Source organism: Dermacentor variabilis, unplaced genomic scaffold, assembly GCF_050947875.1.
Source record: "Dermacentor variabilis isolate Ectoservices unplaced genomic scaffold, ASM5094787v1 scaffold_14, whole genome shotgun sequence".
NCBI classification, from domain to species: domain Eukaryota; kingdom Metazoa; phylum Arthropoda; class Arachnida; order Ixodida; family Ixodidae; genus Dermacentor; species Dermacentor variabilis.
This window is the reverse complement of record NW_027460302.1, coordinates 5090298-5108160: the sequence shown is the minus strand read 5'-3', so window position 1 is coordinate 5108160 and position 17863 is coordinate 5090298. Positions and strand designations below refer to the sequence as shown.

Below are 17863 nucleotides of genomic sequence, written 5' to 3'. Positions count from 1 at the left end.
CAAATAATTTCGATTTAAATATGTTCCACAACTCTTGCACGTCCTTTGATTCAGTTAGTGTTTCAACACGTCATAGTTTTCATCGAGTGCGAGATATATGTCGCGTGTTTTGGCTTTGTAGTAGTGACACATAAGCCTGGGAACGTTGTTTGGTACTTTTACGTAGTCTATTGGAACTTCGCCTTTACCCTGATCGCTTATCCCGGGCATGACCTGGGTGGACTGCACTACAGCAGGTAGTATATTGTTCCTGCGGGTGGGCTGTGCTACGCATTGATGCAGTGAAAAGGGCGCGAATATGGCAAGCATTTCCTGTTTTGACACATATCCTACCGATTGCTTCGCCATTACGGGACCAATCGAGTCCGGGAAGTTTAAAGTCGCCTCCTAGAAACAAACAATCTGCGTCGACTGTTTCAATGGCGTTCGACAGATGCTAATATTTCGACAGATGCGTTCGACAATTTCAATATTTCTGCCGGCAGGTAAACATTGACGAACATGACGTGCCACCGACGTCACGTATGCCACGTGAAGCACGAAAACGGTGGTGACAGCAAAACGTGCGTTGAATGCCAATCTCTAAGACCACGTATAATGTCAAACCAAAACCGATTTTGAGAACTCAATATACGTCATGACCGCCATGTTTACAACTTAAATCCATAGCCAGCGGTCAATCCAAGTCTGTAATGTTTGGACTTCGCCAGCCGCCAGGCGGGCCATTCGCATGTTCGCATTCCGAACTTTCTAACCCGACACTTTCCAGCACGAGCGAAATGAGCGAAATGAGCCACGTGTTAATTAAGTGGACTGAAGAACAGAAGTGGGACGTATATCCTATAAGCTGCATAACAGACGTGGCCATAGGATATCGTTTATACACAGACGAAAGCGCCATCGAAGAGTTACGCGGCACTGTGCTGATGTGCACATGGGAGAAAGGCCAAGAGGCTGCCCCTGCTGAGCTTTTGGACGTAGGTGAGATGCCAATGTTTCATTTTTTCATAAATGTTTAACGCAACTGCTTCTGCACCACTTAAGCCGTATTATATATTTTGTGCAGGCAAGCCGCGCGCTCTCGAAAAGAAGCGCGCGCGACTCGTCGCAGCCGCCGTAGGCGACATCGCCACCGCCGATGACTGCTGCCTTTTGTCGGACGCATCGGGCACTTTCAGTGTTGATGAGGGAGAATCGGTAATTTTTTTGTTTTGGCTAGCGCGTTGTGGCGTGGTAGAGTGCTAATACCGTATTGCGTCACCTCGGAATTGCGCTTGCACTTTGTTATTGGCAACTGGGTCAATCTAAGAACCGTAAATGCAAGGCTTTGTGCAGTTTTATTCATTGTAGCGATGACGGTACATGTTGTTCCGAATATGCAATTCATGGCAGCGTGACAGTGACATTAGCCTAACCAGAGACTGAGCATGTGATCATTTAACCTGTTGTTTTATCTTTGTTATTCGCTGATTTAACCCGCGGTTTTATGTGAATTTGCTGAATTAAATTTGCAGACCGCTTCACTGTTGACGAATATAGGACGTTTCAGGGTGAACCACGAGTGTGGCTGTGCTGGTAAACACGTGGTCGGGGATTCGATTGCTGAATGTAGCCGCCACACTCCCAGGAGCGGGGAATGGTGAAATAGTCGTGTGCCGAGCTTTGGGTGCACGTTAGGGTACTACAAGGGGTCCAGATATGATGTTCTCCAATGCAGTTACCCTTAATCCACTGTTGCAGGTCAGGGACACCAAACACCACAATTTAACTTCGTTTGAGGATGTTCTGCAGTGTGCCCATTTTTTATAACTTGTGCTTGTGCGAGTTGGTACTACATGCTGGGAAATTAAAATGGCAAAAGATGGAAGACCAGGAAAAGGAGGCAGACACAGCACTGACTCACAAAAAGGTTTATTTGTCCCAATCATGCAATATATACTTGCACAATCTATAGCAAAAAAAGAAAGAAAAAACTATGAAAAACATTGTAAAATGAGTAGTCCATCATACACCATCACTGTAAGCCATATAAATTACTTTAGAAGTACTGACTGTTGGGCATGTTGGTAATCCATACTTGAGGAAGAATGGTGCAGATAAACGGGGACAAAATAAAAAAAACGTGGAAGTTTTTCTATCTTGTTCATGTTTGTTTGTGCCATTTTTCCTTGAATACAGATTGCACGTGCAAACATGCAATGCCAAGAAATTACAAAATAAATTTCTTTGTTAGATAAAGCGATTGAAAGCCTGCTAACACATGTTGCCTCGAGAATTTCGTCTGTCAGCTGGTCCTGGGGATGCTTTAAAACATCACAACGCTGAAAGTCAGGCTTGCAGCTACAGTCTTGGCAGTGACTACCATGGTGGCCAGATGTTGTCAAGAGTATGCTGTAGACTTACTCCCCTAGCCACTCATTGAGACAACAGCCTGTTAGGCCATTTTATCACTTGCTGCATGACAGGGGTAGGATATATACCACAACTTCAGAGCAAGGGACGAAATGATTACAGTGTTTCATCTTACAAGCTCAGTTTTCTTGCGCACTTGTGTTTACGGCCCTGCACAACCTAACGAGCCTTTCAGGTGTAGAAAAAAAAACCATTACATATGGCGGCAATATTTCAGAAGTTGTAGGCCATGCCGTGAAGGCACAAAACAATGACAAGATTTCTTCTGTCTCACACCTTTGTCTAGCTTGAGTGAGCATCCCAGGACTCATTCTGACAGTTTTGAAACTGTTTTTCGCTGCTTGCTTTAATTCATGAAGTTCCTGAGGGTAGGTCCATTAGATTCTTGGATTTAATATTAACATTGCGTCCTATCCACACTCTTTGGGCATATCAGCCTTGTCCTGACAAGCCATTGCTCCCTTTTGGATCTATGCACACAAAGGTTGTAAAGTGGGCCATTGTGAAGACTTGCTACACTAATGCCCTGCAAAAGTCTTGCCATCTCAAAATCTTGTTCAACTTTAAGAAGCAAACTGGAACGCCTCATAAAGGCTGGGTTCTTTTGTTATGTTTTGACATTTGCCAAGTGCCTGCTGAAAGAAACAGAAATGAGTCCTGGGATGCTCACTTGAGCTCGTCAAAGGGGCGAGACAAAAGAAGTTTTGTCATCATTCTGCACATCTACGGCATCGCACACAACCTCAAATGTGTCGCTGGTGGATGTAATGTTTTTTCTGCAGATTAAAGGCTACTTAGGTTGTGTAGGGCCGTAAATCCAAGTGCTAAATAAAACCAAGCTTGCAAGATGAAACACTGCAATTATGTCGTCTCTTGCTTTGAAGCGGTGGTGTAATCCCTGCCCCTGTTTTGCGGCAAGCGGTATATCAGCCAAACAGGCCGTTGTCTCAATAAGCGGTTAAGGGAGCATGCCTGCAGCATATTCTCAGTGACATCTGGTAACCTTTGTATTCACTGCCGAGACTGTGGCTGTGTGCCTGACTTGCGGCATTGACATTGTGATACGTCACTGGGACCAGCTGACCAGAGAAATTCTAAAGGATTTGGAGATGGCTAGGCTAGGCAACGTGGCCTTCCTTCATGTGTGTCAGCAGGCTTTTGATTGCTTTCTCTAACAAAGAAATTGATTTTCTTGTTTCTGGACTTTGCAAGTCTGTGCACAGAATTTGTACGTCTTACAGTGATAGTGTTTGAATGAACTATTCCTTTTATTATCTTTATCATTGTTATTACTTTCATGGTTTTTTCCTTCCTCTGTTATTTACTGTGCAAGTATATATTGCGCGGTTGTGGCAAATAAATCTTCTTAGTCAGGGCCGCATCTGTATCCTTCTTTTACTGGTGTTCCGTACTGATGTTCGTGCTGATTTGAATTCCAATTATTTGTCACTTTAGGTTATTTTGACAGCGCTCAAAAACAGCACATCTGTGCAATCTCTTCGTTGGCATGCATGGAGGTTAGGTAAGTTGAGAACAAATGCCTGCTATGGTTTCCATGTGTGACCTTAGCGGATGGTGGAATCTTCAATCACTCAGTACGTGGATGGTTATACCACAGTCAGGCATGCAAATTTAGTGTCATTTGCAGGCTGTTGCACAGAAAGGTTTAGTGACACACAGTGTAGAATGCTCTTGCCAGTGTGTGCATCTGTCACACTCACTTCGCCCATCAAAGCTGTGTAACCTTGATAGCAGTGCTTCAAAAATACATTACTCTAGTTGCAGGGTCGGCACTTGTTCTGAAAATATTTTTGTATGATTTCAATGTTACATGTATTACCACATTACATTCCATGAGTAGTCATCTGCAATCAAAATTGTCCTTCCTTAGCTTGGCTTCAATAAAGTGTTGTGTTGTATTAGGTTGTAATGATGGATTGTGTTAAGGTATGAGACCATGTTTAGAAAAAAAAAAGCTTTGAATAAGAGTATGAAGGCTGATTATTAGGCTCTCTTACAGAGCACATTCTTCTGGGAAAACTAGTGTTGTATAACCTGTAAAAAATATTTTTTTCTGGTTTGTAAACAAAGTGGCTCACACCAGCACTTGTAACATAAATTTAGCCTGCCATAGTAAAAAATATTTTTGGCAATCGCTTGGGAGAGATATTGACCTGTGCAATGAACCAAAACTAAGAAGTTCTGAAGTCCTGGGAGTGTGATCTTCAAAAAAAAAGGGGGGGGGGGCTCTCTTGATAGATGCGCATTGCTATTAAGATGGACCCATACTGAAGGTTATTGTGCAAATTTTTTTGGGATGTTCATTGCACTTTAATACTTTGCAAAGTGCAACGTATAATTAAAAAATATTAAGTAGAAAACAGTTATGTCTGTTAATGTACGAAAGATCTGCATAAAAAATTTCTTTTGAGAAAAAAAGAAGTTTGAAATAACTGCACTGCTCACAATAAACACTCAGGTAAGCTAAAATTTACCGAAATCTTAGCTTTTCTGCTCATGGTTTTTGTTTTTGTCTACTTTTGCTCTTAGGACACCTTATAATTCTAGTTCATTTCACAGCATCAGTACTGTAATGGAATGCCTTCACATTAAGTGGCTGGGGAATTGTGAGACAAGCTTTTATTGTGTTAATGCCAGGTTCTATTGTAACTGGTTTCCGCATATGAAGTACTTCTCGTGAAATTGCTGAAATGACAGAAAGCGTCAGATTCAGCAAAGTTGAGTCGGAACGCTCAGATAGGTGTCTTTTCTAACTCTTTGCATATTCATACTCCATATTTTAAGGAGTCATTTAAGTCTAGACAGTGTTTCATAAAGTACCAAGGTCTGTTCTATTTTGCTTCCAGTGCAGAACTTGATTTTACAATATCTTGCACCCTCCAAATGTAAAATTCACGCACAAACTCTTCTGGTAGTTGCCTAAGTATGCGTAAGCATTGTGCCACTTGGTCATCTCAACACAGCCTGGTGTCACTGTCAATGTCATGAAACTTGATCTGACCATTATAAACCCTTATCTAACATGATCCGAGCCCTGCAAACTCTTTATCAGTCCTTATTAACATGGATGTCCTGTGAGTAGAAGTAATGTCCCCTGTATTGTCGTTGGTGTCATTGTTTTTTGGCTTCTTATGCTATGATTAACAGAATTAGCCAAGTTACTTTCCATAACTGTATTCCAAAATAATGCCTTCTCATGGTTAACACGAAACTAAAGTGCAGTTTTCGTTTAGTGATGATGCATGAAGCATAGCCAAATATTTCATATTGTTTTTCACGCTTTACATGTTAGTCTATAAAACAGTATGTTTGAATTGTTTGTCAATAAACCACTGTAGGTGTGCACCACATGTGAGCAGCTGAGGGAAGAGTTGGCAGCCCTCAAGCGAAGAAATCAAGAATTGGAGGAACTGCATGGTAGGCTTTCTTACTGTTTTTCACATTATTTGCCATATGGTGAGGCTGCCACCAGAAGCTTTTAGAAAATTTACGCCTTAGTTCTACCTTATTTGAATGAGGCCAAATTATTTTTTTTTTAGAATGCCACAAGATGGTGAAAAAGCTAAAAAAAATGATTGAGGACGATGTCATCGGGGGTAGTGTGAAGCCATGCCCAAAGGTAAGACCTATGTTTAATGTGTGTATAATGTATAATTTTTGTAAATGTGTCTGCCATCTATATAGGGCCCGACATCTGGTCTAACGTCGCAATCAAAAATCCAGTTCCTATGTGTTGTCTGTCCATATAATGATATATGTGAAATTTTACAGATGAACATTATTGCAACAAACTCCCTTAAATTCACGAAATAGTTTGTTGTCAACATTCGCTACATAAAGTTACACTGAAAAACCTAACAGTAGTGCATATGAGTTGGCAGCCAGCATAGAATTCATCAGACATGTGAACGAAAGCAACTGTTCTTTGTGGCAAAAAGGACATAGGCAGCACTGCTTGTTTTTCCACATTAATGGTGCATCATGTTATGCCTTGCTTCACACTTGCAAGGCATTTCATATACTCTAGCCCAGTGCTTTCCATTATGGTAAAATAATGCCACACCGGAGTTAAGGTAGCTGCAGCCTCACAAGAAGTTGGGAGCGTAGGAGTCTTCAAAGTCCACAGTTTCAGCCTTGGAGGGTGCTGATGTGTAACCTTGGCAGCAATTTTCAAATCGGTCAGTCTATCAGCCACGTGTGACGTGCGTAGCATTTTCTTTGCGCACAACAGGGCTCCAGTGTGTGCCCGTGCCCATCCTCTCCAGTTTGGCTGCGCTGCATAGTGCGGACCGACCAGTTTTGCCCTTCACCTGCTTGACCAATGGATAATAGCCACATCAAATTTGCACATTCTGAAGTGTTGTCAATAGCTTGTCTCCCATGGCATCTAGCCAGGAGCAGCCTGGAGGGGGTGTGCGCTGGTAAGGATACATGTGGTCTGACCTTAAATTTTGCCTGCTTCAAAGCTAGTTTTGTTCAAAGCTAATTGAAATTAGCGAGGCTCAGCAGCTACGACACTCATAAGCAGGTGGTCAAAGTTTAATTCTTGCGTGGGCGGTGGCAGCCAAGCATGAGCAGAAGATAGCCAGTTTTCTCTAGAAATGTATGTAATTTTTATCAAAATTCAAAACCAGCTTTTTGCTTACTTGAGCCTGTTTAATAAAGTGCTTCAATAAATACACACTGTAACTGTAGGAAGAAATGGACGGATACACTCTTCTTGATTGGTATCAGCCAATAGCAGACGGCATATTTAAGCTGGTGACAGTTTCAAAGTGGGTGAAAAGGCCTCGTTTGAAAAGAGTTTTTGAAAAGTACTTGACTTCACACTCTACTTGTGAGCTACATGCTCTGCGCACGACTGAAAAATTTGGCTGAGATGTTCACAGTAGCATATGCCATCCATGGACTGCATTCCTTCAATAACCTCGATGGGCAGTTCAGGACCCATTAGGTGGGAGGTGGGTTAAAAAAAAAGATATCTTTGAGATGTGGGGCTGAAAACTTGTAGATATATGTAATGTGACGAGCTTACTTTGAACATGCAGCCTATCTTTGTTTATGTCCTCTGGTTCTAGTTTTATCCGAGCTTCCTTTACATAATTTTTTCAAAGATTTGCAGAATACCAGTTCCTGAAATTTTGCTGAACAGGGTACCAATACCTTCTGTATGATTCAAGAGTGAAATTAGACCAACCTTATTGGTTTGGCTTGCCTAGAACAATAGCTGCAAGACTTCAAAGTTACTCGCCAAAAGAGCACCTTTTCGAGTTTCAGATTAAATTCCATACCTCGCAGTAGCCCCTAATCTTCGCAGGAGATAATTAAGGGAAGCTTGCATAGAACTTGAACAAAGAAGATAGATGAAAATGACCTTATATATTCAAAATAAGCACATAATATTACATATATGTACAAGTTTTCAGCACTATAACTCGCAGAATAACCATTAAAAAATTTTTGTTATGCACTCACATTCCCTTTTAAGAAAGGGATTGTACAGAAAATCCATGTTATGCTTACAGTTGACACCTTCTATGACTACATAGTTGTCTTGGGAGTCTTGTGCAAAATTGCAACACATGGCTTCAACAACTCAGCTTGAACCTGCCGTGGTTGCTCAGTGGCTATGGTGTTAGGCTGCTGAGCACGAGGTCGCGGGATCGAATCCCGGCCACGGTGGCCACATTTCGATGGGGGCGAAATGCCAAAACACCCGTGTACTTAGATTTAGGTGCACGTTAAAGAACCCCGGGTGGTCGAAATTTCCGGAGTCCTCCACTACGGCGTGCCTCATAATCAGAAAGTGGTTTTGGCACGTAAAACCCCATAATTTAATTCAGCTTGATTTCCGATTAAGGCTCTTGGATTTCAGCTTCCATACGGTATATTGGCTCAGTTTAGAAATGTGAGAGGAGAAATGTGAAAACAATTTTTGCTAGAGTTCGGCAATAAAGTTGGATGACAAAGAAAGACCTACACTGACTAAATAAAACTTGAAAGCAAGATGTTGTGGCTTCCAAGCCCCATATTAAGGCTTACACAGATGTTTAATAGAAAGCAGCATTTATATGCCACATTACGTTCCTTATTTCACAAAGACTTGTGAACAAGTTCAGAAGTCCAACAACTTTGTAGTCACGAGTTCGATGAAAGCCTGTCTGGTCAGGATGAAACATGATAAAGAAAGATGTACACTGACCAAAGAAAACTTTAAATGCAAGGCGTTTTGGCTTTCATATGAAAACCTTGGGAAAGCCTTCCTATGAGGCTTGGAAGCCGAAACGTCTTGCTTTAAAGTTTTATTTGGTCAGTGTAAGTCTTTCTTTGTCATGTTTCATCCTGACCAGATGGGCTTCTGTAAAACTTTCGATTACAAAGTTGTTGGACTTCTAAACTTGTTCAGAAGGCTTCGCAAAATAAGGAATGTAATGTGGCATATAACTGCTGTTTTCTATTAACCACCTTGTTAAAAAATGTAAGCTGAATAATTCTTTAAATAGGAATTTGGCAGTTCTTTATGTGCATTGGTGCTGTATTGCCAAAGTTTAATTTTGTGTGCGCTTTGTCACTGTTCGGCATTTTTCGCAGATGGACATCGGAGGCGGAGTTGTCGTAGACAACGCAGTAATTGAAGGACTGCGCCGCAATTGCCCTGGGGCCCCTGCTAAGTTTGCAAGGGGCCTCATGCGGCATCTGTTCACAGCAGAGGAGCTGCGTGGCAAATCACTGTTTGGACGGCGGTCCAATGCGCATCCTTGTGCACCTCAACGGGAATGCCTGGACCCTGTCAAAGTGAATGCCATTATCGGTAAGCCATTTTCCCATTTTACTGTGAGCACGTATGTCAGCAGTATGTATGTAAGTTCATGATTTGGCACAAATTATGTGCTTTTATTTGCAGACCTAATTTTGATCCTTTATGATTCGCGTGAGCAAACAAGCATTGACCGCACTTTATATTAGCGCCTTATAACAGCAGCAAGTGCTGAGATAGGCAGTCATATGTGCACATATGCAATGCATCCTTCGGTGCAACTCTCTGCTATGCTCCCCCCCTTAGGAGGGCACATGCTCTGTATTCATGAGGCTCCATCATCAACACAACTTCCTGACCATACTTTGTGCATGCTGATAAATTCCCATTATTAATTTTATTCATTCCCTAGTGCGTGCATATCTGCAATGCACTTCCAATTTTCCTTTTGCATTACTGCACCAATAAGTACAACATTTATTATCTGGCACAGTTCTCTCACACTCGCCTTTTCAGGTGACCTTAAAGGGGGCATGACATGATCACCTAACATTTTGCAGTTTTCCGCGAGAAATTGTAATGAAGGGTCTGTTATGGCTATACACATTTAAAAACTGGGCGGTAAAAGCACATTTCTGTCCAAAATATGAGCAAGAACTCGCTGGCTCTAAGCGCCGCCCTCTGGCGCCCACCGCCATATTGCCAATCCATGCGTGATGTCATTTGCTGCATAAAACCGAGCGATCGTCTGGTACAAGATCAGCCACTGCACCACGTGAGGGCGGAGCATAGCTGCCGTCTGAACACCAACTTCGCGTGATCAAGCAAGCAATGAATCTGAGCAGCAGAAGCAGTGAAAGCGCTATGCATTTCGACTTCGACCTCATTGCCACCAGCTCAGTGAGGAAACATGGCCTCCGAGGTATGTGCACACCAGCCATGGGCTAAGCTGGCATATGCACATCTTCGAGGTCACGGCCAAAGACAGCCTAGTAAACATAGTCAATGTAAGATGATGACATTGGTACTGAGCGAAATCACTGAGTGAAAGTGCGCTCAGCCAGTGAACTTCTCACAGTGGCCACAGTGTCTATGCTACGTAGCACACTGCAGCTGTAGTGGGTATGTGCAGCATTTGCTTCGTGCACGACAGGGCTTCAGTGTGGGCTTGTGCACATGTGGTCCAGTCCGGCCATGCTACAGACCGGCTTTGCCCGCAGATTGATCAACGGATAGTGGTCAAATCCAACTGGTGCATATTGAAGTGCAAAGTCTGCCAAGGCATCTAACCAGGAGCTGCGACAAGTGACAGTGCGCTGGCAAGCGTGCGTATGTTCTGACCAAGTATTGTGTGGTTCTAGGCTAGTTGAAGGCTCCAAACTAATCGAAATTGGTGAGACCCGACCAAGCTGATGGCCATGACACCAATAAGCAGGGTAGCCAAAGTTTAATTCCCATGCGGGCGGCCGGAGCCATTCATACGTGAGCAGATAATAGTCGGCTTCTTGCAGAAGTGCGTAATTATTATCAAAATTTAAAAGCAGATCTTTGCTTACTCCAGCCCGTTTAAACTTCACCAATAAATTCTCTCAGTAACAAAAGGGAAAAGGGCACTGATCCAAACACGCTTCTTGATTGATGTCAGCTATTAGCCAATAGCAGCCACATTTTCTGGGCACTTTATTACGAAATAAATTGTCCGGAAAAGAGTGACGGGCAGGCTTCTGTTGAAAAGAGAGCATTTGAGAGGACAAAGACTTTGCACTCCGCTTGCGAGCTCCACATGCCGTACCTGAATGCAAAACCTGGCTGAAATGTTCACAGCAGCAAATGCTATCTGAAGACTTTATTTCACCATGCCTGAGTGGTGGTTCAGGACCCCTTTAAAAGAAAACTAAGATGTGTGCAAGCCACTGCGCTGCACTTCTGGTAAATGCTTGTGCATATTCCTTGTACGAGAGCAGCCATAGTTGTGCAACATTTTTGCCTCAAATCATTTGTAGTGTGTCATTCAACCAATGCTCACTGTGCATGGATACTGTAATTAACGTGGAAAGTTGGGCTAGTTGGTGTTGATGCATTTGCTGTGACATAGGTACTAGCGCGAACAAGACTACAGAAAAATGGTGGGACAGGCCGGAGCGCTAGTTTTTGAACTGTTGAAAAAGTAGTGCTCTGTCCTGTCCCACCCTTTTTCCATAGTCTTGTCCACGCTAGCAACTATGTCACAGCACATGGATGCTGTAAACACTGCCAGTCATACAGGTGTCGCTACTGCAGTTGGTAAGCATCTCTTAGCTGATAAAGTCTAAAGAGGAAGAAGGTTTGCCACTTGAGGTAAGGACAGGCAGTAAAGAGAGAAATTATTGCTGACAGCTGCTACATTTCACTACTTAAGGATGCTGAAACTTCACAGTTACGTTGTCTGTTCAAAAAATAACTAACAATCTGTTTACTAATTTCTCTGCAACTTCTAGCAATAATAAATTTGTTGCAACTACCGTAAAAACCCGCCTACAGTATGAACTTGCATATAGTGCGAGGTGAAATTTTTGAGACGCGAAATGGGAAAAGAAATTTTTGTCCACGTATAATACGAGTTAGGAAAATCTGAGGAAAAAATTTATTTAAATTGCACTCCGCACTTCAGTCACTGTCTTCCTCAGCTGCGCTCTCTTCGGATAGTTCCTTGTCGGACATATCTTCCCAGAGGTACTCATCCTCTGTGCCATCGAGCGTGTTCAAGATGCCGCACTTCTTGAATGTGCAACGCACAAGGTCCTCTGGTATGCTGGCCCATGCATCCATAATCCACTTGCGTAGCGTGGCTGGCGAAGCCCGCTTCAGCAGACCCGCTCGGCGTCACTGCAGGCTCACCTGCGCGCATCCAATCTACGTAAAACCGTTTGACTGCTTCCTTGAACGGCTTGTCCCCCAGTCATCTAAAGGCTGCAGCTGCGACATCCCACCTGGGATAATGATGAGTTCAGTGCCGGATTGGCGCAACAGCCTCTTCATTGAGTTGGCCAAATAATGAAATGCGTCCAGCACAAGGATAGACAGGAACAACAACAGTGCGCCGGGCCGCCTACACCAGACGGACTTTATCCAGTCGAACACAAGATTCTCGTTTATCCAGCCTTTCTCATGGCATCTCAAGACCACATTTCTTTGGCAGGACCTCACCTTTAGGCACTGTCTTGCGCTTGAAGACGACATAGGGCAGGAGCTTGTGTCTGACTGCCGTGCACGACAGGACGGTAACTTCGTGTTTTTTCACGGCCAGAGGACCAGACATAAACTTGTTTAGAGCCCTTGTTATGCACGTTGAGGGGTGATGGCATGTCCAGATAAACCGGCGTTTGGTCAGCATTGCTGATTTGTCCTAGCTGGAAGTTCTTGGACATGCGCAGTGAAATAACGTGGTGCTGGAAAGCCACAGCTCTTCGAACGATTCGGGCAGCTTTTGCGAAATCGAAGTTTGGCAACGTAAGGAAAATCCAGCAAGGCACGTGTAGTGATAAATCCAGTGCTTGCTTGCTTTGATGGTGGAGCGCGGTAGCTTTTTTTTCTCTAGCAAGCTCCTTAGCTTCTGCGTGTGTAAGCTCCACACTCACAGCTAAATGCGCGGCTCACTGTTTGCGTATGAACTCCGTCAGGCCTAGTTCGATTTCAGGGAATGTCCCACTTTTCGGGTCGCGAAAGCTTCTTCGCGTTCCCCTGCACGTGAAAAGGGCTTCCTTCTGTCGACGCCATCCGTGAATGCTTCCCTCGACGCCAAACTGCCTTCCGGCCGCACTGTTGTCAATGTCCTGTGCGGCTAAAATAACCTGTCTCTAGAAGGTAGTCGAGTACTGTTTTCTTGGTCTTTTAATGCAGAATTAAAAAGATGCACTTCGCGAAGTGTGGTTTGCACGTGTGCTGCCCAGGTGCACACTCAACAATAAAGAAACGATGCTGTAGTCAGGCAGCAATAACGAAACGAAGCTGTAGCTATGCAGCAATAAGGAAACGAAACCGTAGCCACTCAGCAATAAGGCAGTCAAGCCATAGCCACGCAGCATTAACGGAACCAAAACTTCTAGCCCAAATTTCTGACTGAAATTTTCATTCGGATCCACATATAGTACAAGGCGAAAATTTGGGACGCTAATAGGAAAAAATTATATGCGGGTTTTTACGGTATGTGGTTTCAAGCACCTTATTTCTTCTGCCTGGCCTATAGAACTTCTATGCAATAAACTTTAAAATTTGTGTAATTCCTGAGCGTAATTATTTTTCCATTTTTCACATGCCAAGTAGCAATACGGACCAATTTTAATGATTACCGAATTTAAAATTTTCTGCACTTAAAACTCAGTTCAGGGTACTCCTTAATGTACATGCACTAATCCTAGATTAGAAATTGGTAATTATTTCAAAAACTCAAAAAGCACAAATATACTGTCCCTGTTTATGTGACAGTGACATTGTGACTATGTTCCAAATATGACAAACTGGAAGTTGTCCAACTTATTTTGCAAAAACAATCATAAAGGTCTTATTGGCCCCATGCAATGAATACTTACATGTATGGTTATCATGATTGCTCAAAGTGTGAAGCTCCACAGGAGAAATTAAATACTAGCGTAGTTAAGCACAGTGCATACCAACTATTGCCATCAGTGCAGGGAACAATAATTTTTTTTACCCACTGAACAATAGAAGCCAGTAGGTCATTCCCTTTGTCTTCCAAAAATGCATTTGCTATGCACAGTGTGATATCTGTGTAGCAGTCATAGTTCATGGTTGTTCCTACTTGCTTATGTTATAAGCGGGAAGTGACTGCGTTGCTGTCTTGGGGCCATGTTCAACAATCGCTCTTAGAGATACTTTTAGGTCACTAGCAACGACATGTTAGCACCATGGGCATTGGTTCATTGCTAGTGTCACAAAATCTCTGGAAAGCAAAAGTATATTCAAAAGTGATTGTCTAAGAACTGCCCTTCTTCGCTACAGAGTGGGCAGGGAGGTCTGCTGCTTTATTGTTACAATTTGTACATAATATTTCCTGAAATACTGAAAGGAAACTTAGCATAGTGCCACAACTATATACATATAAATATTTATGGCATGTTTGTGCTGAATGTTCATTGCATCTTCTTAAAAATAATTTCAATTGTATTTTGCAGGCTTCACCGTTGCAGAGTTCCAGGCGGACCCTATGAGGCTGAAAAGTAGCCTGTCGTCGCTGCTTTCGCGGGAAGTAAAGTAGCTCGCATCAGAGCAGCAGCTGAAGCGCTCCGTACAGGTCAGGCTGGTGGTGTAAACTGAAATGCTAAGGCAAAATTTGTTTTTTGTTTGTGTATTTACTTATTTATTTATTTATTTATCATGCATACCTTACAAGCCTCCTGGGAGGAATATTGTTACTTCAAACTAGACATGTCATTCAAAAAGGGAAGAAAAAACATCCAGACAGCTCAGTAACATAATCATATTTTATTAGGCAATACACTTATACAAATAAAAGAAATGGCAAAATTTCAAGAAACGAAGTTGTATTGTTTTTGACCTTTAACTCTTCAATAAAAAACTCGATAACTATTCTATTAGTTGCATCTGATGCCATACTAAGGTTGGCAAAGTTTTTGCAATAAAGGGAGAATTCACCCCTTCATAGCAATTGCTACAAAGGGAACCCATACGGGTTCCACGAAAGAAAAGTCTCGTAGTTGAAGAAAAATTCCAACAGTGGTCCCAGGACTCGAACCCGGGACCACCGCCTTTCCGGGGCAGCCGCTCTACCATCTGAGCTAACCAGGCGGCTAGCGGAGGGCAGGGCGAAGTTGAATTTGTCAATAACTCGAAGCAAAGGCAAGAGTTTGACGTAATAGTTCTGCAGAAACCCGCAAGGTGGAGAGAAGTAATAAAGGGAAAATTAGACATCCACCCATTCGTAGCAATTGCTACAAAGGAAACCCATACAGGTTCAACGAAAGAAAAGCCTCGCAGTTGAAGAAAAATTCGTCCTGGTCCGGGACTCGAGCCCGGGACCACCGCCTTTCCGTGGTCCCGGGTTCAAGTCCCGGATCAGGACAAATTTTTCTTCAACTGCGAGGCTTTTCTTTCGTTGGACCCGTATGGGTTTCCCTTGTAGCAATTGCTACGAACAGGCGGATGTCTGATTTTCCCTTTATTACTTCCTTCTCTCCACCTTCTAGGTTTCCACAAGACTATTACTTCAAAGTTTTTGCTTAGGTATTGCGTGCGTTAGTCTGGTTTGTATTCCCACCCTAATTTTGGAATGTTGTCTGATCTCAATTTATCTTCTTTTAACAAAATACAAGCTTTTAAAACTTTTTTGTCTTCGTCAAGCTTCTTTTTGTCAGGTGTCAACTCTAGTCGAGTCTTGCAATGTTATTTCTTTCTTGTTCCATACTCTAGTACCACCAGCTTGACCTGAGGTGCGCATTGGCAGCTACAGTTTATGTGTGCATGTTTGTGCATCCTAATTTGCTGCAGAAGACATGTCTTGTGCAGTATGGTCTAGTCTTTCAGTGCAATAAATGTTTAAAACAAGTCACTTCGTTGTAGTGCCAATTTTTTTGCGCTCATATACTGTGGTCTCTAAACGCTACAGTGAATTTCTCTAGAACTTTGGTAAAGAGTGAGCAATATACTTATAGACATGGGTTCTACAGACATTTGCCTTATAGGGTCTCAAAAGCAACCGCATAGAATTTTCCATTAAAATTTGCTTTTAGCAAATTTAAAGGAATGCTATAGAGATTTGTCTTTACTGTGCTTAAAGGAACTCTATAGAAATTTGTCTTTAGGATCTCTAAGGGAACTACGTAGGAATGTCCTATAGAAATTTGTCTTTAGGATCTCAAAAGGAACTACGTAGGAATGTTCTATAGAAATTTGCCTTTAGGATCTCTAAAGAAACTATGTAGGAATGTTCTATAGAAATTTGTCTTTAGGATCTCTAAAGGAACTACGTAGGAATGTTCTATAGAAATTTGTCTATAGGATCTTTAAAGCAACTCGATAGAAATGTTCTATAGAAATTTGTCTTTAGGATCTCAAAAGAAACTACGTAGGAATGTTATATAGAAATTTGTCTTTAGGATCTCTAAAGGAACTACGTAGGAATGTTCTATAGAAATTTGTCTTTAGGATCTTTAAAGCAACTCGATAGAAATGTTATATAGAAATTTGTCTTTAGGATCTCTAAAGGAACTTCGTAGGAATGTTCTATAGAAATTTGTCTTTAGGATCTCTAAAGGAACTACGTAGGAATGTTCTATAGAAATTTGTCTTTAGGATCTCTAAAGGAACTACGTAGGAATGTTCTATAGAAATTTGTCTTTAGGATCTCTAAAGGAACTACGTAGGAATGTTCTATAGAAATTTGTCTTTAGCATCTCTAAAGCAACTCGATAGGAATGTTCTATAGAATTGTGTCTTTAGAGTTCTTATAAGAATGCGGTGGCCAAATAACTTTTGGAACTCTATAGGAAAATTCTATAAGAAGTAAAAATAAACACAATACAATTCTATTGAACAAGTTCAAAAGACTTTCTATAAAAACACATTAAAAATTTTTGTAAGGGTAACACGGCAATCAGCCGTAAGGAGCCTGGCGGTGGTCTCGTGCGGACGATGCCCTCTCGGTGAGCGCATATTTCCCCCCTCATCTTTTAAGAGATTCAATACATACAAGCATTTGTCTCGCAAACCAGATTTTTTTCAAGGGAATTTTCCACGTCTCAATTATTTCTCTCGTCGTATTCGAGTGCTCATTGCCGTGTTATAGTTTGTTAACGAAGCTTCCCCTCAAGTCTAAATATTGTAAGGCAGTTTGTCGTGTGCGTATCATGGCCACGCATGCTTATATCGCCTTTCCGTTTCTCTACCACGGTTGCGCCTTAAAACCACGGCGCTGCAAGTTTGCTTTCTTTTCCTTCCCTCTTCTCCGCCCTTAAACTGGCTCTCTTAACTACTACACGCAGAGGCAAGAAACAACGCGCGCTTTAGATACTATAGATGAGATGAATATTTACAATTATTATTAGGGTTATAATTATATTCAAGTGCTGATTGCCGTGTTATAGTTTGTTAACGAAACTACCCCTCAATTCTAAATACCTTAAGGCAGTTTGTCGTGTGCGTATCATGGCCACGCATGCTTATATCGCCTTTCCGTTTCTCTACCACGGTTGCGCTTTAAAACCACGGCGCTGCAAGTTTGCTTTCCTTTCCTTCCCTCTTCTCCGCCCTTAAACTGACTCTCTTAACTACTACACGCAGAGACAAAGAAACAGCACGCGCATGCGATCGCATAGATGAGATGAATACATATATATAGAAAAGCATCAGTCATAGCTCTCGAAGTATAATATAATATAATATAGAATAGCTCTCGAAGATAGCTATTCCGGCGGCTAGCTTCCCACGCTATGCGTGCCGTCCTCGCACCTGTTAAAACTTTTCCTAGACGCTAGAACTATACCATTCCTACGCAACCTTGAGCGATCGGAAAGCGCGTTTTCCACGCCTGGCCGGCGGAGAGGGGGGGCTTCGTTCCGGCCGCGAAGCTCTCCACATCCCCGTAAGGAGCCTGGCGGTGGTCTCGTGCGGACGATGCCCTCTCGGTGAGCGCATATTTCCCCCCTCATCTTTTAAGAG

The 17863-nt window shown here is 42.5% G+C and overlaps 1 protein-coding gene across 1 annotated transcript; it reads left to right on the top strand.

Moving 5' to 3' along the window:
* Positions 1-1141: 1141 nt before the first annotated feature.
* On the top strand, positions 1142-14754 carry LOC142567685 (uncharacterized). Its single transcript, XM_075677855.1, has 5 exons — positions 1142-1197; positions 5772-5850; positions 5973-6052; positions 9025-9244; positions 14362-14754. The coding sequence occupies exons 3-5, from the start codon at positions 5984-5986 to the stop codon at positions 14442-14444; spliced, it is 372 nt and encodes a 123-aa protein (XP_075533970.1). The 5' UTR covers positions 1142-1197; positions 5772-5850; positions 5973-5983; the 3' UTR covers positions 14445-14754.
* Positions 14755-17863: the final 3109 nt, after the last annotated feature.